The sequence below is a fragment of the Dicentrarchus labrax genome, unplaced genomic scaffold (assembly GCF_905237075.1).
Source record: "Dicentrarchus labrax unplaced genomic scaffold, dlabrax2021, whole genome shotgun sequence".
In the NCBI taxonomy this organism is placed as follows: domain Eukaryota; kingdom Metazoa; phylum Chordata; class Actinopteri; family Moronidae; genus Dicentrarchus; species Dicentrarchus labrax.
The window spans coordinates 17588176-17611479 of record NW_026136703.1 but is presented as its reverse complement, the minus strand read 5'-3'; the positions used below and the strand labels follow the sequence as shown (position 1 = coordinate 17611479).

Sequence of the window (23304 nt, the reverse complement as noted above, 5' to 3'; positions counted from 1 at the left end):
GAGATGATCGCTCAATTTATTGAGGAACAAACAAGATAAATGAAGTCAGCAAGCAGGAAAGGAAGTGTAACCTTTCCCTCTGTTTGCTAATTGTGCCAATAGCTTATGTAACGAATAACCAGAAAAAACTCATATGCCCTACTTTCAAGACGGACATGTTGACTTTTTTGCTATTGTCAGTCACTCCTTCCACCTCTGCTCTCTTTTCCAGCATCCATTCAAACATCATAGTCACGTTACATTACATTAAAAAGAACAGCGTGAGTCTGTGTTGTTTATCCAAGCAAAACCTTGAAGTAATTTTTTTTTTTTATCCATTGTTGCTCTAATACCTAACCTTGTATTTTCCTCTGTGGTAAAAATATAAACACAAAAGAAAGAACTCTACTTTAACAAATAGTTCCTGACTATTAGCTCAAGGGGCCTCTCGTTTCTGGGAATATTTGGTTGAAAATCGCTCTTGTAGGTCTGCTTTTGCTTTGCGCTGTGCCATTACATTGGTGGAAAGATAAGTAAGCTGAAGTTGGTCTCTAACAATTTTTTTTTTCTCTTTGCATTTCAGGTTAGCGTTATATGTGTACGAGTACCTGCTACATGTGGGAGCACAGAAGTCCGCACAGACCTTCCTGTCTGAGGTAAGATGCATCCATGACTAACTGCTTTTATAATGTACAGAGATAATCATTCTTATATAAAGAATGGATGAAAAAAGAAATGAAACACGTCACTGTTTACTTATGAATTTAGAATCACTTTCTTCATTAGAAAAATTGTACATACTATAACCCAGCTATAGTGGATGTTTATAACAGCTTGTATTATCAGAGCAAACATGCTAAACATGATTACAGAGCGTAAGGTGTTGCATCAATTTTTCAAAAGGAAATCCTATAAAGTTACACCCAGATCATGCTCACTGTCTGCCATGGTGAATCTTGGTGCAAAAACAACTGATGCAATTGTATTTAGATGTTTGTGGGCTTTGTGTTGCTTGTATACATTTCCAAGCCTCCTAACAGCCACTTTTGGGTGTTAACAGTGAATGAATGAGTGGATATATGATTGAGCTATACCCTTTATCCAAAACACATTTCAAATGTTAAAAAGGGAAACAGGGGACATAGCCATAAAAAGAGGAGAGTCGGGAAGATGGAGATCAACAGAGCCAGAAAAGTGCCCATCTTCACGTCCGAGGCCATTGACAGTTTGAGACTGACTGATTATATGTTCTTAACCCCTGGACCTGCAGACATAATCCTCTCTCTAGTGGCTGCAAGTGACTTTTCTCTCTCCTCTCCTCTCCTCCAGATTCGATGGGAGAAGAATATTACATTAGGGGAGCCCCCTGGATTCCTCCATTCGTGGTGGTGGTGAGTGTCACCTTTTCCCACTATGAAAAACAATATTTTTGTCTTTTTTGTTTTGATACAGGAAGCTTATGCATTTTTTTGGTTGGGGGTGTAAACAGTTTTAGAGTACATATGTCAGGCTGTGTAAACCCCCCTCCCCTCCCCACACATACATGCTCATTGATAGAGCTCTAGTGTCCATCCCGACCCTACATAATTCATTACCGTCATATGAACAAACAATGGCTTCATTTGAGCTTTTCGTAGTCTGAAGGTTTGTGAAAGAGCATATATCATACTTCATTTATACTTAATAATATAATAAACATTCACACATTTGTGTAATTGAGAAATACCCATTTTAATTTAATTGATTGTACTTGCCCTCCTTCATGCCTAAAAGATGACTTCCATAGGTGGGAGGTTTAGCAGAGTGTCAGCCTTGGGGTTGACCAGACTCACTGAGGGCGTGACCCCTCCCTCCCCGTCTTCTCCCCTCCTCCAGTTCTCCATCCCTTCACCCCCGTTCCTGAAACAATAGATCCAGATGGTTAGGGAATGGACTCCCCCCTCTGTACTCCCCTCCCCCTCCTCACCCTCTCGTCACCCTTTGTGTGCCCCCCACCTCCCACTTTTCTCCTTTGTTCATGTGGGAGAGGGATTCTTAGCAGATTAACCCGTTGCATTCCATCTTCCTTTGTGCCACCTCTCCCTTCGCTGTCTTCCGCCTGCCCCCCTCCTGTCATTTCTGCCCCTGGCTAAGATTTGACCTTTAGGGTCATCACCTTAAGCATCGATCAGCAGTTTCACTTGTTTTAGTTTTTTTTTTTTTTTTTTTTTTTGAGAAATTTGGATGAGGCAGGAAATCGCACACGTTTACAGGCACTACAATATACTGTAAAATAGTATACATTTATATCATATATCATACATCTTACTTAATTAAGATAGTTGCTGTTTTTTGACCTGATTTGACAAAATTTGTATCAATTTATTTAAGTCACTCGCATGATAAGGCCGACAATAGTCTATAAATGTTGCATAAACAGGAGCAAATAATGTTTTCGTTAGGGACTATTTTCTGCGTCGGATTTGGTGCGCTAGTGAGCGTTTACAGCAACAGGTCGGTGTATGCAGTATCGACTTGAAGTCAACCACACTAACCATTTAGTGGATGACCGATAATGTAAGATCGAGCTATTTTAGGAGGATACAATTCACAGATTACCAATATTTCTAGAAATCATCAAAGAGAAAATAAAGAATAAATAGCTTAACATCAGTACTGTAAAAACTACAAGCCTTTTTGCATTATATGACCCAAAAAACAGTTTCTTTTTTTCTAGGATGACATATCCACTGATACCGATATGTCTACGATAGGTTAATATATATATATATATATATATATATATATATATATATATATATATATATTAAAAAAAAAAAAAAAAAAAACTTCCCTCTCACCCTCTTGGGGTGGTATCTGTGTGTCATCCTCAAGCTCGGGTCCTCTACCAGAGGCCTGGGAGTTTGAGGGTTCTGCGCAGTATCTTAGCTGTTCCTAGGACTGCGCTCTTCTGGACTGAGGCTTCTGATGGTGTGTGTGTGTATGTATGTATGTATGTATGTATATCGTGTGTGGTGTGTGTGTATGTGTGTGTATATATGTAAAAATATATATATCCAGATATAAAAATATGTATCATATATAAATTCATCGTCGTTATGAAAACAGTCACCCGTCAAAAGCCCATTCATGTGTTTTCTTTTTTTTTTTTTTTTTTTGGTACACCTACTATATTTGTTTTATTTTACTTGTAATTCGTACAGTTCAAAGTTACAGGGTCAGTGCGCATCTCTGTAAATGTGCCATTTTAGCTTCAACAGGAACAGCAATACTGTACAAATAGCATGGCACACTACTCCTACTTGTTTGTAGGATCAATTCATTATTAGTTTTGGTCTTTTAAGAGGATTTATTGACAAAAGACGTAAAAAATCACCAGCCTTAGCTTTTAAATCAAATATAAAAAAGACTTGAGCGCTAAAACACCTTACATTCTTACATTTGCCTCTAAATGCTTTGTAATTGGAAACGGTCTGGCAGAGCTTTAATAAATTATGTTTATGGTCCTCACCACTCTTGTCTAAAGCTTTATCATGGAAAATACCATTGGTGGTTGTTTATAATGTTATAATTTATTCATCCCGTTTAAGATGTTCTTCACTTGCTCCTTCCTCAGGAAGATTAGAACACAGCTACAAGCCAATGGATCAGAATAGATTCTGTGTTGCTGAAGGACATTCCTGAAATTAGTACTGCACATAATACAAAGGAACAAATTATTTAAATACCTGTGGATGTAGAATTACAGACTTGTAAATATACCCTTAAATGCTCTTAAAAAGTACAACATCGTAACTTTTCACCTGGGGGGGGCTGCTGAGTCAGAAGCATGAACGTCAGGCCTATAGAGCACCATCAGCAATAAGAGACCAAGGACATGTTTTAATAAAAAGAAAATGAAGGAACAGAATAATAATTTGAGAGCATAGAGGCCTGGGTAAATCTTAAGAGGAGGTTAGTTATTCTGTTCAATTAAATAGTTAAATCTAGAGGTAGGTTCTTTCTTTGCACGTAGTATAAAATGATACTGTTTTGTATAGGCTGACACTGAAGATGTGCTTTTTTTTCCCTCTTATTGATACATACTTAATCTTTGAACTGTGGGGCTAACCAGTCAGGATTTGCTTTTCTTCTTCTTCTCCTCTCCTCGTTTAGAGTTGTCTTGTAAGTCCAGTAGCCTCTAAGCAGTTCTCCCTGTTGATGTGTCCTTCAGCAACACAACAGTTATCGTGTGTGCTCCTCTGTAGCTCAACCATTCACTCCGTCCTTGTCATGGAAGTAATACGTCAACTTTTGAGATCAAAATATTCCATAAATTCCCCTAAATGTGCTTAAACAGCTCAAAATGACTTAGTGACTTCATTGTGGGACTGTCGTAAGCCTCCCAAATTTGTCTGTGTCTTATGAAGTGCAGAGGCGTATCAAAAATTCTAGATGTTTAGGATTGAACATGTCTGTGTGCGTCGCAGATTGCCAGGACATGTGAAGTGGCTGCCTGATTAGTCCTCTCGTTATCCATGTCGCTGTTTCACTCGGTTTATAACACTTCCACTAAATCAATGCACAAAGGCTGATTCAATTAAGACCTCTTAGACAGGTAGCACACAGGCAGTTAGCGTTGTCGTCAGGTGTGTGTGCGTGTCTGTGATTTTCCACTTGTTGTGTTCAAATAGACAAATAGAAAGAGAAACTCAGCTCTTGTTGTTGATCCTTCTTTTAAGGATCAAATGATGAACGAATTCCCTCACGATGAGGCAGTTTACCAGTCATAACTTGTACAAGAGCGTATTTTAGAGATCAAGTTTAGGCTTAAGTCAGTGTAACACTTAAAGTTTAGGGTGAAGAAATGAATGCAGTCAATGCAAGTATGGTAACGTGTGTCTGTGTGTGTCTGTGTGTGTCTGTTTGAGTGAGTGAGTGAGAGGTTGATTGAGGGGGTCGACTCTGGCATTGTATCCCTCTTACAGTGATGCTCAAGTGTATAAGAGGCAGTTTAAGAGCGCTAGGGAGATAGTGAGAGTGTGCGAATGGTTTATGAATAGCTGTTATACATTTGCTTGTATTGCTCTGTTTGGTAACCTTTGACCTCTCCTCCTCCCAACCCCCTCCCTCCCCCAATTTCAGCGTATTCTGGGATTTGTATTGTGCGGCTCCAGACCGAAGGGAGACATGCGAGCACTCCAGTGAGGCAAAGGCCTTCCATGACTATGTAAGTGACAGACGGGCTCTGCTCCGCTGCTTCTTTTTCATTTTTTGCTCAGGTATTTGTTTCTTTATATGTCTGCTTTTGACACACATGTAAACACAGTACATATTTTAATAGTGAGATCAAGTGTGAAAAGAAAATCAAGTGGTGGCACCCACAAGATAATGTAGAGGATAATGTGCATCTCAAGGACGGGGAATATAATCGTTAGCTGTACTGGAGAGTAAAAACCATTTAATTACACAAATAATCAAATTAAAATTCATGCAACATATGTGTGTCATTCAGCCTTATTTGTGTTAGCAGGGAGTAGGGCTGTAACGATTAGTTTCTTTATCAATTAATCTACAGATTATTTTCTCAATTAGTAGATTAACTGTTTGGTGTATAGTGAAAAATATCCATCACACTTCCCCAAGGCTCAAGATGATGTCCTCAAATTCCTGCAAAATCTACTACAACAACCTACTACAAAACCTGAAGATAAACAGTTAACCTATAACTGAATTGTTTCAGCCAAAGAAGGGATATGTGTTGCATCAAACCAAGTGCTTCTAATGTCTGAAGTTCCATCAATACATGACAAGACAGTTGCACTACACCACATGACTAGGAGTTCAGAGTTGAAAACAAATTAAACAATGAGAGAGATGGAAGTAAAGTAAAAGAACCAAATTATATCTTGTTCATCAGTTTGGCATAAATACAATAACAATACCCATGATCCTTGGCCACCGTTGCGAATTCAAAAACACTTAATTTCAGTTGGGAACAAAATGTAGCACTATAGTCGCTGAATTCATCCAAAAAAGATCAAGTATCTAAAAGTAGACTTATTTAAGTTGCAGGTTGTGTTTTCAGTTTTCTCTTTGGCTTCTGTCTGCCGTTAGCGACGCATGTAACAGAATTTTAAAGGCACACTATGCAAGATTTGTACCTTAATATAACAGCTTCGAAGTAATTTCGATGGTAAACGAACTTGTAGTATAGCGAATCAATACCGATAGCAAAGCAGGAGAGGGACGCCGCTGGCAGAACCAGCAATGCAAGTCTGACGATGGCGCCCCGCCTAATCTCACGAGAATCACAAATTGCTTTACGGCGCGACATGACATATATCAGCGACATAAGAAGCAGCCTCAATGGAAGACGTTACCTAGTCAGTAGACATCTTCGGAGTCTATCTTTGCCTGTTCGATGTCCGACCTTTCCATCCTACTGAACACCGGTATACAGGGGGGAGGGGATCAGGCCGTGAGTGCAGAGACGCAGAGCCGTATATAGAGACGGCTCTGGTGAGTGGTATTTACGACAGGTAACGTTAAATACAAGTACTCCGCAGCGACTCTAGGGGTAGCTGTTTGACAAAACCGGAAAACTGCATAGTATGCCTTTTAAAATCTGTAATTGGATGTTTCCTACTGAAATGCACCTTGGGAGTTGTAGTTGATGTCTCCCAATAAGATTTTGGCTTTGACTTACTATCACAGAACCACATATTTCCAAGCCTTAAAGATGCTGTATTCATAAAATCATGATCTCCATTTTGATGACTTTATAAATAAAATTGACTTGACTTTACTTGAGTGAGAAAATCCTAATACTTCTTCTGCATAAGACCTGGACTACGGTCCAACTAGTAACAGCTCCACTATTCGGCCTAATAACACTGTAAGTAAGTGTTTTTTTTGTCCACTAAGGGGACAAACTGTAACTGTATCCACTTGTGTGTAAATGTCATGTGTTGTGATTGACACTGTGCGTCCTCTCTGGCCAAGACAGGGTGGCATTGTGCGTGTGTGCGCGTGTGTGTGTGTGCGCGCGTGTGCGCTGTATAGTGTGTGGAGATAATGGAATAGAGTTCTAATCCGGTAATCCCAGCACTGGGCCGAGGCTAAGCCAGGGATTTGTGTGTGTGTGTGTGTGTGTGTGTGTGTGTGTGTGTGTGTGTGTGCGTGTGTATGTGTGCGTGCGTGTGCGTGTGTGTGTGCGCGAGTGTGTGCGCGCGAGTGTGTATTTTTGGACGGGGGGCATCTTTGGCAACCAGCCCATAGAAGGAGGGTGGAGGGGCTCACACCCCTAGTGCCAGAGTACCAGTTAACTGTGTGTGTGTGTGTGTGTGTGTGTGTGTGTGTGTGTGTGTGTGTGTGTGTGTGTGTGTGTGTGTGTGTGTGTGTGTGTGTGTGTGTGTGTGTGTGTGTGTGTGGCACTTTGGCACAGCCTGTGTGTGTGTGTGTGTGTGTGTGTGTGTGTGTGTGTGTGTGTGTGTGTGTGTGTGTGTGTGTGTGTGTGTGTCTATATAAATGTAGATGGGTGTGCTACATGGTCGCTTGCTGTCTGCTCCTAACAGTGATAAAGCGAAGGAGACGGGACCGGTTTAATTTTGGCTCCAGCCCCCTGAGGCTAGTCTCTGAGCACAGGTCCTTTCTACTGGTTTCAAAAGAATGAGCCGGGTAGAGGCATCGGAAGAAAAAAACAATGTTTCACCTTACCTCAAAAGAGTTTCTTAGCCTTTTGAGGATTGCTAGATTGCAAGCCAGCATTTAAGAGGCATTATCACAGTTCTCTCTGCTGGGCGCAACAAAGGTTTGTGGTTACAGTTGGGGCTACATTTTTGGTACAGTTCTGACACTGGTTATTTAAAGTAATCCAGCGGCTGCTATATTAGTGACTTGGTAGTTTATGCCAAGTTTTAGGTTCATCATTGCATCTGAATCCCCGAAGCGGCAGGCTTACAGTGTTTAGCATTTGTAGATGGTGGTCATTTTCCCCTCCTACACAGATTTATAACATTATTTTTATGTGTTTTTTTTTTTTTTTTTTTCATTGATCTATTCATACAGGCTTTTAATTGAGGCTTAAATGGCTTAACACGTCTTTTTAAATACAGAATTTACTCGTCTTATTTTGTTTTTACAATTTCATTGTGATTTTAATTTGATGTTTCGATAAAGTAATGGAAAGTAAGGAAAACAAAAGATAAGGCACATTTTATGAATTGCATACGTTCACCAACAGATGTAATAAGGACAGAGTTAATTTTGTCTGTCCATGTTGTGTTGCAGTGCTTGCATGTCTTCTAGTTAGCGCCATTAATTTTAACTGGCATGCATGTTGTCTGCTGCATTAATAGACAACAAAACAAGTTGTGTTAAGTTATTCAAACACCATGCCATACATCAGTTAATTAGCTTGTTTGATTAGCAGTGTTAATTGTTCAATCAGTCTTTAATCCCGGTAGCCTCATAAAGGTTTTAAACATTTTCGAAATACTACACAGTTTTCTGGGTTTCCCCCAGGAAATTGGTTAATGGAAGTGGTCAGTGGTGCCAACCAGATCCTGGATCAATTTCAGGGCTAATTAGTGTTCTAAACAGTCGACTCATCCCTTCAATACGTGGCCTTTGCTGTGTGAATCAGCATCTCTGATTGTTTTCCATGAAGCTAATATATCTCATGAAAGTATTTATTTCTTCTGACATTAGTGTAGGCGGCTTTCATTTGTCGAGGTGGGGCACCTTCATTCTGATACGCTGTTGGAAACCCTGAGCTTTACCTCTTTCAATCAGACAATCTAAAGATCATAAGCCATATTTCCATCTAAATTTAGCACAAGTTTTAATAGAATGAATGCATGTTTTCATCCACTTCTGTTGTATGAACATTAGAAGTCGTGCTTATTGAGATAAACAACTGGTGGCACTAATTCTCCAGTGAGGTGGCATTAAACCACTGCAGAAGAACAGCCTGATGTCATAAAAAAAGCACCATTCAAAACTGAATAAAAAATTATGTCTAACAGGATGAAAATATTTGATTCATGTTTATTTTTTATGTACTCATGTGAGGAAAGTTACATTGTCCCTATCACTCTACACAGATCTGATGTGCATGAAGTCACATACTTCTGAGTGTTTTAACATAACAAGATACTTTGTAAAGATTTATAAACAGTTCTGTGTGCATGTAGAGTATTAAATCTGATGTGTCAACCTGCAGTTATGTTGTTGATGCTCCATAATTCCACTCTTCCTCTATTTTTACCTGCACTGTTGCTCTTCACTTTAAACATCTCTCTACCTTTATCAATTCTCTCACACTCCTTCCCCAGCTTTTCTTCCTCTGCTTTGCTTTTGTGACTCCAGTCTGTACGGTTCTCTGCGACGCCTCCACATCTGCATCTTTCCTCCCTCCCTCCCTCCCCTTTTTCCTCCCACCCTCTTTACTATATCTCTTACTCTCTCCTTCACCCACGCCCCCTCTCGTCTCCATCGCCTTATCGCTCACTCCCTCATTCCAACTCTCCTCCTCTTTTCCCCTCTCTCTCTCTTCCCTATCTCTGCCCTGACCCCCCCCCCCCCCCCATCACCACCACTACTACCTCTGTTCCCGAGAGAAGATTGATTGGCTAATCTAGCTGTTTACCCACAATGCCTAGTAGTGCCGAGGAGGAGAGGACAGTGTAGACAGTGAAGACACAACCAAGAGACAGTTGAGGTATTTGAAAATGGAGGTTAAATTAAAAAGAGAATTTTTATTTAGTAAAATAATGGTTCTAAACGTCACAATTCTTCTAAAATTATACTTGTTTAGCGGTTCGTTTTATTAGATTGAGGAAAATATGATGCAATATTTTAATTGTCTTTTCAGTATTTAAGGATCTGCTTTTCTGAATTCATCTTTTTTCAAGCACAAACAGTAGTATAAAGCACTAGAAACATTATTTATTTAAGTGTACATTTTGGGGCTTCTTGGTTCCTTCTTATGCCTTGAGGATGGCACTGGTCTAATTTTACTTTTTGTTATTGCTTTAAATGTTAATGAAATATTTAAACCCAGCTCCATAGTTAGCGGCTGTCTGTTATACTGCAGGTTTGGTTTACCCGCCAGAAGTCAGTTTTTTAAATGTGTCCTTAAAAATCCATTCAAACAGGCTCTCATATATGCAGTATATTTCTGCCTTACTAACATTATGCTGAATTTTTCCTAACATTATTTTAGGGCCAAAATGATCTTCACTGCAGTTGAATCAAAAGAAGCCCCCCCCCCAGTTGCATGCATTCTGCCTTAAACTGTTTTGCCTCCTTTGCCACCAGCAGTATCAGTGCGCCTTTAATGAAATATGTGAAAAGAGCTCCATTAAACTTGATAATTAGCTGTTGGATAAAGTTAGGAAAACTGCAATACACATGTTGCACAACCTGATGTGTTACAGGAGTGAAGGCAGCAGTTTCTCTTTGTGTGAAAGCCTGGAGGTAATGTAAAACTGCAGCAGAATGGACGACAGTAGCTAATGAAAATACATCAGTTGTGTAAAATAAAATGAAAATGATGAATCCAATAGTTTAAAATGTAATGTTTTAAAATGCAAACAAAAACTCTAATAATTATTAGTTATTCATTTTGTAAATAATGATTTTGTTACTTGATATAAACAACATAGTGACCTAAAACCACTGAAAGAAGTTCTACTTCAATGCATTTGACTCAATCCATGACTATCAGGGCTAATGTTGTCTTGAAATTGTTGTGTGCATGGTTTCATGCTTTTTAAAGAGTTTTAAAAACCCGCAGCGGTGGTTTATAGTATGCATGTTTCGTAGTTCAGAAAATAAGCCGTAAAGCCGTTGTTTTTTTTAAAGCTGGATTCACTCACTCAATACAATATATATACATATTATGTACTGTCCTGTAAAAGTATAACTTCACCAAAACACTCAATATTTGCTATAAAACTGATGTATTCTTCATATCTGGGTCTAAATCTAATCAATAAATAAAGCTAGGGACTAAATGATGGTTCCATATATTTTGCTGCAGGTTTTGTGATTTTTAATTCCTGTGTGAAAGGGTGGCGTCAGGGAACTGTGTCTATGACCAAAATAAACTTAGATTTATTATGATGTTTCTTCTTACTTCACATTCACTCTAAACAGTTAGAGGTAGTGGAGCACCAGTGAAGATCTTTTTGGCCACATCCTCTGTATGCTAGGTCATTCGGACATCTTTTAATGCGAATAACTCTCAATATGAACAGGTGGAGTGGACAGGGTGAAGGTTTAGGGTCCTGTTTGGGATTGTCAATAAAAAGTACCATTTTGTTATATTAATAAGCGCCTATGCCCAAATGTTAATGCCCAAGTTTAGTGAAATTCTCTTATTGTAGTTAAAGCAATATTCCGGTTCGCAGTTGTTCTCATTCTCCTCATATTCTTGTCTTTCACCCTCTCTGCCTTCTCTCTGGAGTGTTGGCTAAGTGGATGTTGTGTCTGCAGCTTGTATTAGTGCTGTCATCCAGTGTGTGTGCACGTGTGTTTGCGTGTGCACAAAGTCCGCCTGTCTGGTTCAGCACTGCTACCTTGGCAGCAGCTTTTGGGAAGCGTGTGTGTGTGTGTGTGTGTGTGTGTGTGTGTGTGTGTGTGTGTGTGTGTGTGTGTGTGTGTGTGTGTGTGTGTTTGGCGTGCCAGTTTAGAGGACCAGCTGGGCTTTCAGAGATTGTGTGTGTGTGTGTGTTTGCGCATTCGTTTGTCAGACGTGACGGTGAGAGTAGCAGCCGTATCCTGTTGCTCCAGAGCGAAACACACTGTTTTGACTGGGCTGATAAATTAGCTAGATCACCACAGTCAGCTATTTTTCCTCCCATCTCCACACACACTCTCTTTTCCATCCTCACTCCTTCACCTCCCCCCTCCTCCTCCCTCTTTTTCTCTCTCTGTGCGCTAAGGACAGCAGGTCAAGGAGACAGTGATGAGGTACATATCAGTGTGAACCAGAATGTAGATTAGTACCCTCTCCAGGCAGGGACACACATAAATACAGAGAGAGAGAGAGAGAGACACACACACACACACACACACACACACACACACACACACACACACACACACACACACACACACACACACACACACACACAGAGATACATTCGTTGTCTCTTCCTACCTCTCCCCTCTCTCATCCAGTGTTTATGTCTCTGTCTTTATCCCTGTGAAAGGTATCAGGCGGAGGTCAATAATGTGTTGAGCACTATTGATCTGTCCGGTAGGTCCTATGGGTGAGGGAACGGGAGAGGTAAATGGAGAGGGAGGGATCAATGCTATTCTGTATAGCCCATCTACATACTGTACTGTACCAGCCAATCAGATCATTAGTCTTTTGTTCTCTGATGGATTATTCATCAGCATTGTGGGTTTGTACTAAGGAGGAAAAGCAAGCACAACATGGTGTCCTCACAGGGAGCCACAACTATGGATTAAGACGTCAGAGTTTGAAATATTTTGCCACAAAGACACCGCCGAGGTGCCACAGGGAGGTGGATAACGTTTATTACACGGTACTTGGGTTGTCTCGATTGAAGCCGACTCAATGTTTACAATAAGAATCAAAGGTTGTTGGTTTTTGTTGCATGTCTGCAGCTTTTTTGCCTGAAGCAAGATCCCACAGACCAAACCAGATAACCCCCTCCCCCCAGACCTGGAGGAAGTAGCTTCAGTGAAATTAAACTACACAACATTATTTCTAGCGATTTAAGGGCTGCAACTATAGATTAGTTTACTGATTAATATGCCTATTGTCCTATTCTCAATTAATTTTTTGGTCTGGAAAACAGGAAAATTACCCATCACATGTTCCCGTCTTCAGGTGACACTCATGTCCGACCAACAGTCCCAAACCCAAAATACTATGTTTTACTATCATATGAGACAATTAAAAGCAGCTATTTTTTAAAACTGTCAAATAACTTTTCTATCAATATACTAATGGATATACTAATACTTTTTTAAACATAGTTTTTTGGGGGCTTTTTCCTTTTTATTGGATAGGACAGCTGAAGATAGACGGACAGGAAACAGGGTAGAGAGAGAGGGGATGACACGCAGCAAACGGCCACAGGTCAGATTCAAACCCATGGCCGCTGCAGAAGGGATTCAGCCTCTGTACATGGGCGCCAGCTCGATCAGATGGGCTATCCAGGCATCCCTGAAAGAGGATTTTAAAGGTCCGATGTGTAACATACAAAGGGATCTATTGTCTCGTCTTTCTGTAACCTTGGAATCCATGGTTGTGGAATCATCACGAGGAGGCCGCCATGTTGAACCATTTCTACAGTAGCCCAGAATGGACAAACCAAACACTGTAGCCCTGTAGATGGGGCTTTTTGCGTTTTCCACATTATTTTGTTTGAGGGTTTTTTTTCTTTCAAGGCAGGAGAGGTGACTGAAATCAGGAGGAGAGAGAGGGGGACAAAGTTTGGACGTTGTGGTTACTTGAGGAATAAACAACCAGGACTAGTCTAATGAATGCTATATTCTGATGTGTCATTACAGAAACAGAATTAGGTGGATGCTATCTGTCAAAATGTCCTCAAACTGTGTAGTGCACTTGGTCAGATAACACAAACAGCTCTATCTTCATTTTATTTAGCTAGAATTTAATTACATTTTTGTTAATATATGAAAGACAGTACAGATTTCTGTATTGGATATTTTCACAGTTGCCAGTGCCATTAGCGCTTTCTCTCTTTAGGGGTTGGAGTGACAAAGTAGCTGAACTCTGTCCTATTATAATTTTCGTTTTAATTTAGATAATAGATTATTATTTACCTAATTTGTTATGTTAATTCATGGGTGTATAGCCAATTCAGATTGAGCTGTTTGAGTCTTTTAAGGGCGTTTTCACACATACCTCATTTGGTCCGGACCTTCGGACTTTTCAGTTTGGTCCGAACCAAAATTGTAGGTGAGAAAGGTGCCACGGACCACGGTCCGGATTAAAAGACCAACATTTGGTCCAGACTAAAGAGGTGGTCTTGGTCCGGATCAAACTGAACCATGGTTTGGTTCATTTACAGTATGAAAACACTTTATGGATCGTTCGGACTTTCGGACCAATCACAGGAAGTTAGGCATACTAGAAAAATAGAAGAAGAAAAAAACTGGAAGAAAACCCCCGCCAGAACAAGCAAAAATTAGTCGTGGAAGTACGTGGGGAGAGGAGGAGATTATATGTTTATGTTGGTAGTAATACCATAATAACGCAATAAGGATTTGCTCATTCATTTTCATTCATACGGAAAAGACTACCCGCCAAAATGACAACACGCCAACGTCAGACGCATATAGTGAACCAGTCTCTTCAATAACATTTTAAGGAGACTGAAAGTTATATAATCCTGGCTGGGGAAAAAAATCACCAAAAGAAGGCTAATGTTAGCAGTTCCATCCAGAACTACTGAAGCCACACCGATGAACTACAGTTCAGGTTGTAGTCCAGATACTGTATTATTGATAGTCAGGTAACATAAAAACTCACCTAGTATTATTTTTGTGCAGACGTGGCTCCGGGATGCTATGACATTGTGTTTGTGTAGCGCTGCCGAGGAAAGCCATTAAAATATAGTTCACAGTTTAAATAGTGTAAATATTCCCAGACATTTGAAAATGTGTCCCGTGGGTTTTGTTGAACTTTCAGCCAGCTTCAATGAAAGAAACGTATTCTTCTCCCTACTGCTGCATGTCAGGCGTTAAGGCCTTTTCAAGTTGTGCTTCCTTTGCACACTCATTCATTTATAGACTCTCCTTTCCATACATTCAGCCTGAATTCATATGAATTATTCAACTCTACTACAAAAACCCATGTCTATTAAATCAACTAATTAGTGCAGCACTTACGTCTGCTGTGGATTGCACTGTCTTCTTGAACTTGTTTCTTTGCGTAAAGGTACACTCTTGTCCCCATACCAGTCTGTTCTGTTTGTATCAGCAGTCATTGTTTACCTGCACCAATGTCAACAAGACAAATTCCTGTAGATTTACTTTCTTGGAGAATCGAGTTATTCTGATTCAAGGAGGCAGTCCTGTCACAAGGTTTCCTGACAGTCTGCCACTTCTGAGCGTCGAGTTGAAATGGAAAGGTAGATATAGGCGGTACTGTGGGCGCCACTACAAAAACTAAAAAAGCACTGTTGGATCCTTTTGTATTTCCCCAGGCCAGTTGGTTTTAATAAAGACCGGCTGCATACTAAATCTACCTTTGCTGGTGGCAACTGCTCACTCTCTCTGTGTGCTCTGTTTGCATTCAATTTCAATTAGCAAATTGTAGAATGCGTAAGTAGATAGTAGATCATTAATAGTCTATAACAATAATCTGACAAAGTGATTGATTGTGAAGATAAATCTTTCTCCTTTTTAACATTCTTAGTTTTTTTTCCTCCTTCATCTTTTTTTCCTCTTCTGCCTCACTCTTGTATCTTCTAACTCACTCTCTCTCTCTCTCTCTCTCTCTCTCTCTCTCTCTCTCTCTCTCTCTCTCTCTCTCTCTCTCTCTCTCTCTCTCTCTCTCTCTCTCTCTCTCTCTCTCCTGCATCTTCTTATTCTCTCTCTCTGCGCTCCTGGAGCGGGGGATGCCAGGGGGACAGAGTGCAGATAGGACCTGTCTCCATAGCAACAGCTTCTGCAAGCTGCTGACACCCTACTGGGGGGGCTGAGGGGAGGAGAGGTTGTGATGGGGAGGAATAGTATAGGGGTTGGGGCACAGGGAAAGGTGTGAGTGTGTGTGTGTGTGTGTGTGTGTGTGTGTGTGTGTGCATGCGCCAGTGCTGGGGAAATAAGTGAAGGGGGTCACGGAGAGGAGAAAAGATGGAGAGAAAAGCGTGCAGAAGAAGAGAAATGAGAGGGAAGGAGGATGGAGAAGGAGAGAAAGAGGCAGCCGACCCTGTTTCTTCCCCAGGGACTCAGTGGCCTGCTCATGTTCACTAGCAGAATTAGCATAAAGATGGGGGGAGGTGTGTGTGTGTGTGTGTGTGTGTGTGTGTGTGTGTGTGTGTGAGAGATTTTCACTCATTATGTGTGTTGGTTTCAGATAGTCCGGAGAAGGGCAGCGGGTGTATTTGTGTACATGCGTGTAATTGGTAGTATGCGTTGTTGTCCAAGCATACAGTATGTGTCACATGGATGTTGTGTGTTCGTTTGGTGTGTGTGCTGGTGGAACGGTAGGGGTGTGTGTGTGTGTTTGTGAGAGTGACTCCCTCCCCTGGGTCTTAAACCCCCTCCCTGTTCTGGTCCTGTAGCCTGCGGTTCCCTCCTGTCTGCCTCTCTGTACTGAAGGGCTGCACTTTATGAGCCTGTGATGCAACTCTTTGTGTGTGTGTGTGTGTGTGTGTGTGTGTGTGTGTGTTCATGTGATCATGTGATTGCGTGCATGTGTGTGTTTGTTCCGGCATGCTTATGTAAGCACTCTGAACACGCGTCTCCATCTATGTGTGTTGACAAGAATACAGTTATATCATATTTAACTCCCGGGCTCAATCATTCACCCCCCCATCCTAGATTCCAGTTTTATTTTTTCCATATTGTCTAACTGACGTAAAGGAGATTGGAAACGGCAGTATTGTTGTTACATTTGGTAATATGATTAGCACTAGTCAAGCAGTTACTCTCATCAGGTTTAAGTTAGTTGTTTTTCGCTTTTAAACATCTTTTGCCCTCCAGACTTCCAACTAGGGATGTTACAATTAAGTTCATCTATTTTCGATATGAGTCCTTTTATAATATATATATATATATATATATATATATATATATATATATAAAAAAAAAATATATATATATATATATAATATAACACCAAGCCTATACACACGTATCATAACAGCTACTCGGTTCAAATAGTGAAGGTTCTCATTCAAAACTATAAAGTTTATCAGCTTCAATTAAATGTAGTCGAACTGAAATCCTAAAAATGTACGTGAAGCGACTTGCTAGAAAGAATACATATCACTCAATTGAATTTGTGGGAGCTACAGAAATGGTTATACAGCGGTCGCAATCTTTGACTTGGAGTACAGACATCGGCTGCAGCACTCTAAACCCGTCAACAGCTGTCAAAGCTTTGTTTTGGCCTAATACATAAGCATAACACGATCAACAGCCGATATGACCTACCACGGGTTACGTTACGTCTTTTTAACCGATGAAAGCGACAGTCTAGACTGGCTAACAATTTGCTTTATTTTAGCCGATACTGATCTATTAAAATATGCATGGATTGGCCCTGATAACAATCCTTATGATCGGCCCCGGGACATCCCTACTTCAAACTGCATCTAATACTCAAATACTCAATTTTGTTATATGATGTGAAACTTTTATTGAATGTATTGATAGTCATAATATAAAACGTTGACTTAGACCATTTAGTCATTTAAACAATAATTGGTTGGTTACTATTTAAAAAGTGTATAAGCATCAGCTCCAAACAGTTATTTTAAGAATTAGTTGTTCCTTGCTTTCAATTATCTTTTGCTTTTCAGCCTTCTTAAAACAGCCTCTAGTAGCGCTTCATAGGGAAAAAACCCTACAAACTCAACTTATTTGCTGATGACTTGTTACTATATTTATAAGTAGTTTGATTATATTTAGAATTTAAATAATGAAAACGTATTTATATTGGTATATAGAATATTAAATTAGATAAGAAAAATTTCATTATGCTAGTTATTTAAAAAATGCATGGTTATAGTTTATGAAGAGAATTTTAAATGAGCAATTTAAGAGAAGATATGCAAGCACTTTTAAATTACTGTTTTGTATATTAAGATTTAATATACAAAATACTATGACAACATACCTTTTAAAAAAATATACCTTACAAACAAAACCAGTAGAAATAAATAAATAATCCAAAGTGAAACTAAATAAAATAAGTTAAACCATTAGTAAACACATTTTTTAATATAATGTGGAAAATGTATCTGTATAAAAATAAAACACAAAGATAATACAGAAGTGTGTTGATTTAGTTACCTGTTTCTTTGACAACACCACCTACATCCTCCAAAAGGACCATAGAGTTGAATGTAAGACTAGAGGGAAAATGCACTTCATAAATGTATGATTTTTGATGATCTGTTTTGATTGCATTGGATGTACTCAGCTGTACATGATGGCACCTCCAGTGTATATGGTGTTTCATCCAAAGATTCAGTTATACATTACCATATTCCCACAGTTAATGCAAGGTGAAAACGATAGTTGTGTGGAAACATGACATCTGAGAGGTTGTACTTCTGTAATTCGTTAGATAACTAAATAAGCAGACAGCATGTGGTTTGGTGGTATATGAGATTAACCATGATACAAACAAATAACAAATATAATCCTATGAAGCATTGCATACATTATAGATTGACAAGCAGAAGCTCATGTTGGTCAATAAAGCACCAGTAGTACTCTGTGCACAGTAGTGTTTATGGATGAATGTAGATTATATGCTGCAGCCTGCTCTCTTTAAAGCTTTATACCACTTAAACTTCATGAATGTTTCTCCTACAGACTTGACTCTTCTAGCACAAGAAGGACATTTTGGTGGGATTTCTCCTTGAAACCTTTCTTTGTTTCTATGTTAGTTCACAGAAAGAGTTGAGGTGCCTTATGTGCTCCCCTGTCTACCGCAGAGATGAGGGAACAGTTTAAAGTTTGTAATAGAAGACACTTTTCTAAATTAAACTTTGGGGGGGGGGGGGACAAGAGTTTGCTGTGATTGCAGGTGCAGACACTGCCCCCTGTAGTAATTTTGTGCCCAATGCATCATGTTCATAAATATTACTGTACAGCAGTTAGAGATGGACACACAGACACTTAAAACACCACATTTAATCACTGCATTTGTGTGTTTCAGAGCGCAGCGGCAGCGCCCAGCCCAGTGATGGGCAACATGCCCCCGAACGACGCCATGCCAGGTGGTCCCATGCCCCCAGGCTTCTTCCAGGTATGAATTACCCCCTCTGTCACTGTCCTGTTCACTCCTCCATCTCTCCATCACCTCCAAAAACACTCTTATCTCTATCTCTCTACCGTTCTTCCAACTCTTACTCTTCAAAAACAAAACGACTAACTTTTTGGCAACGTTTGCATATTCTTTGTATTCAACCTCCAGCACTGGGAAATGGTGTCAAAATACAGTATATTTGGTTAATTCAGTCATGTTTTAATTGGAGTTTTAAATAAGGCAGCAACACTTAGAATTTCCCCACTACTGATAACCACTTAACTCTTCAATTAAAACACCCAAATCACCCAAATTAGAGTCATCTTTGTCATTTCTCCTCTAAAAATATCTCTTAAGGCAGAGCATTTCAGACAAACTATTAGAGCCAGACTGATATCAGCAGGCCAATATTATTGACTGATATTATGTTGTTATATATTGGCATTAGTGTTACTGTTTGCATGCTGGGCAGAAGCTGCAGCAATAAATGTTTTATTTGCAGCATTTTTATATTTTACTTAAAATTCAATTCAAGTTAATAAAGAGTTATGGTTTTATTGTTTATTACATCTACTGTACCCAAATTTACAGTTTTTCTTATGTTATCTTTTTCTCCACTGTCCTGTGAAAACGTGTAATTCCAGGACCGCAATACTATTTCATTGTTATGACTGTGATGCCTGATTTTTAAAAAAAGTAATTGTTCAACATAAAACCTCACAAAATGTTTGTTGTTGTAAAACAAAAAGAATGCCAGCTGATATATTATCAGAGTATCAATATCAAAAACAGTCTTTCACTCTAACATCAGCAATCAAGTTGGATCAGGTGACAGCACAATTCCAACTCTCCCATCTAGTTTTTCCTTTCTTCCCACATTTTTCCAAACATCGTTTATCCCACTCTTGATATTTACACCCACGAGAGCCTCTGATCCTCACACCGTTCATTCATCTGTGACTCTCTCTCTCGCTGGGCTGCTGTTCGACCGATTTGTGATTCAACCATCCCGTATTCATCCTCTCTCCACTCCTCCATCTCCATCTCTGTCTCTGACCTGTCCCGGCTCTGTGAAGGGAAAGGTTTTAGTGTGGGAGATGGCTGTCTGAAGAGTGAAGAGAATGAGACACACACGCACACACCAATGCATACAAACACATGCAGGCATTTGTGCACACATTCACAAACAAACACACACATCCTCTGTGAGGCAGTGGTGTGATGGACAGCACTGGCATTTGGCAGGAGGCACGATAAGGTGGTGGAGGAGAGAAAAAGCGAGTGACACGTTGGATAGAGAGAAGGGATGAAGAGGGGTGAGAGGAAGAGGAGAGGGAAATGTGAAAGATCAGTGCCACCAGGATTGTGGCCCAGTGTTTGTTTCTGTGGCTACCTACCACTCCATTGTTTGCTTGCTGAGAATGAGGCAATGTGCTGAGAGGGTGGTGGTGGTGGTGGTGAGGGGATTAGTGAGAGTACGACTGTGAATAAGCAAGGGGAAGGGTGGGGGGAGAGAGAGAGGGTGAGGAGAGACGCATGGAAGTGCTATTTATAACATTGGTGGGGGAGTGAGATTGGGCAAGGGTTTGTGTGAGTGTGCATGTGTGTTTGTGTGTACGTTGTGTTCAAGGGACCTTATTGTAATGGAAAGCTTTAGTTGTTTGCAGCAAATATGGTTCATGCTCATAGTTGGTATCATAATAGGAGAAATATTGAAAAGATTTCAATAGATACCTGAGTTTCAGACCTGATGCCTAAACAATACCACTTTGAAAAATATGTACATGTCATTATGTAAAACTGTTTTTCTTATTTTTTTATTATTCAACAAAAGAAGGCGCATGCTCAAATGCTAAATGTTGTTGAAACACAGGCAGCTGTACAAGAACTTTGTCTGCATAAAATGGTTGATGGATTTAAAGCAAATACTCTCAATCAGAGATTAAGTTAAAAAGATTAGGCTGTAACTGCAACTATTATATTCATTATAAATTAATCTGCTATTTATTTTTTCCCAGATCCCAAAGGTGATGTCTTCAATTGCCTCAGTTTGTCCAAGCAACAGTTCCAAATGCAAAGAGATTCAGTTTACTATCTTATATCTGGAAAAGAAAGCCTATTTATTTGTTATCAAAATGGTTGTTGATTCACGTTCTGATGATCAACAAGGCATTGAATTGTTTCAGCTCTAAACAAGATCACAAATTTGGGATGCTCCGATTTGCCAAATCAGCATTGGGGCAATTATTGACCTTATTAAGAGGCTAGGGTATCAGTCAGACAGGATTGATTGTCTGTTCTGTCATTGTAAAGTTTTTTCTGTTATCAGTTACATTAATTAAACGGACTCCATTTTTGAGCCCCACAGCCAATCCCTGGTGTCACATTACCTTGCATAAAAAAATATCCTAATGAGTTACTCACAGTGTGGTCTACATTAAAAAGAGCACTGATATCAGATCAGTTACTGGCAACATTAGCTGAGCTGAGGTATCTGAATTGATATCGGGAAAGAAAAGGTCTGTGCAATCGGTTAATCTCAAGCAAATCAGACCACGTTAGAGCTGCAGCAATTAGTTGATTAAAGTTGATCGACTGGTAACCATTTTGATAATTGGTTCATCGTTAAAGGCAAATGTTGAATGATTTCAGCCTCTCAGATATGAGTATTGGGTGCTTTTCCTTCCTTTGCAGTAATTGACAGTTTTTGTTACTCAGTGCTGTGGACACACGTCATAAGCAGGCGTTCGATATGCAGCCCTACTCATGTTGGAGTGTCTATTGTGAGATGTGGATTATTGGACTGTGATTCTTTTGTGCATTGGTTTGTACTTCACCTGTAATGGCACAACACGTGTGCTATTTATTGAAGCTTTTTGAGACAAACTGACAAATCTCTATGTAGTTTCTCCTTCAGAACTACATAAATGCTTGCTCTGGCTAATTGTAGGTATAAATATATGCACCCCCGGACTCACCAAGGCAATCCATGTCCCAGTGCCGAGGAGGGATACATGGAAAAAGAGACTGTTGCATAATGAGTTATTTATTGGGGATCGTTAACCTCTTGTCTTGGGGTGAAATGTCAGCAATAACACAGCAGTGTGTCTGAGAAGACTGGGAGTGGCTTTTGTCATGGACAGGGCACTTTATCATATGAAAGCAGGCTCACAATAAGCAGGAAAAACTTCCAACTTCAACTTGTTTTTGTCTATATCATCTTTGTGGTTTGAAGTTGCCACTACTGCCTGTCCTGCTGCTGCCTGTCCTGTTGCAGTGTGCCTTTGGCAACACTGCCCCCATGTGGTTGAGAGGAAAGCTACATGTAGTCATCTGACCTGAGGGGTCCACAGGATCATCTCTCTCAGTGTAGCCGCACATGTTAAGGCCATCCAGTAAAGTAATTATTCTTTAAACCGATTCCTTTTTTTGGGGGGGATTCAAAGGCAAATTAAAACAGTCTTCCTTTTGAGCTTTGGCTTTTAATTCTGTGTTGTTAATTTTTTAAGGAGTTTATTATCTAACTGCAGATTTTAAAGAATCCCCCAAAAATGTCCAGCTTTATCCATCTTCGTGCTCCTCTTCTTCCTCCTCAACTTAAAGACTCCTGGCTGACTCCCCCCTCTCGTCCCCCCCCCCGATGATTTTGATCCGGGTAATTCCTCCAGATGTAACCCCCCCCACCCTCTTGGCCCATCCCCTCTCTGATATGGCTCTTCTTTCTTAAAGGGACCACCCGGCTCTCAGCAGTCCCCACACGCACAGCCCCCCCCACACAACCCAAGCAACCCCATGATGGGACCCCATGGCCAGGTAAGACGCAAACACTTTCTCTCAAACACCCCTCTCTCTTTCATTCCCTCTGAATCTCCCACCACCCCCCCTTGCCCACACACAAGCTCTTTTTTTCTTTCCATTCACTACTCGCACACTTTCTTCTTCTCCTACCCTCGAGCCCCGTTAGCTCTAGTTTCGTTCTGGCTAACTCCTTGTAGATGTCAGCCCCCTCCAGTTGCCAACTCCTTTATGAAAGCAGAGCATCCAGAGGCAGCAGGGCCCGCTCCTCACCAAGGCCCAGAATCGGCTGTCCCCGTGTGGGATGAATAATTCACTCCGTGCCCCACCCCCGGAGCAGTTTGTGGGGGGTTGCACACTTATCTGCTCCTCCATTCTTAACACACACACAGGCACACACATACACAAACGCACACTCCCCTCCACTCTGATACTTGTTCTTGCACCTTATGAATAAAACAGGGGAGAGGCACTATGGACACGTCACATATACGTATAAAACACATGGGTACACATATATGCACCCACTTTACACACATGTAACACATTTGGAGTTT

At 40.3% G+C, this 23304-nt stretch overlaps 1 protein-coding gene across 3 annotated transcripts in view; it reads left to right on the top strand.

Moving 5' to 3' along the window:
• zgc:110158 (uncharacterized protein LOC553590 homolog) overlaps positions 1 to 23304 on the top strand; it is a 41412-nt gene that overhangs the window by 6628 nt on the left and 11480 nt on the right. For all 3 annotated transcript variants that reach the window (XM_051392654.1, XM_051392646.1, XM_051392639.1), the window contains exons 2-6: positions 563 to 635; positions 1309 to 1370; positions 5104 to 5188; positions 18863 to 18952; positions 22682 to 22765. In XM_051392654.1, the coding sequence (XP_051248614.1) occupies positions 563 to 635; positions 1309 to 1370; positions 5104 to 5188; positions 18863 to 18952; positions 22682 to 22765 (394 nt within the window). The remainder of the gene's footprint in view (positions 1 to 562; positions 636 to 1308; positions 1371 to 5103; positions 5189 to 18862; positions 18953 to 22681; positions 22766 to 23304) is intronic.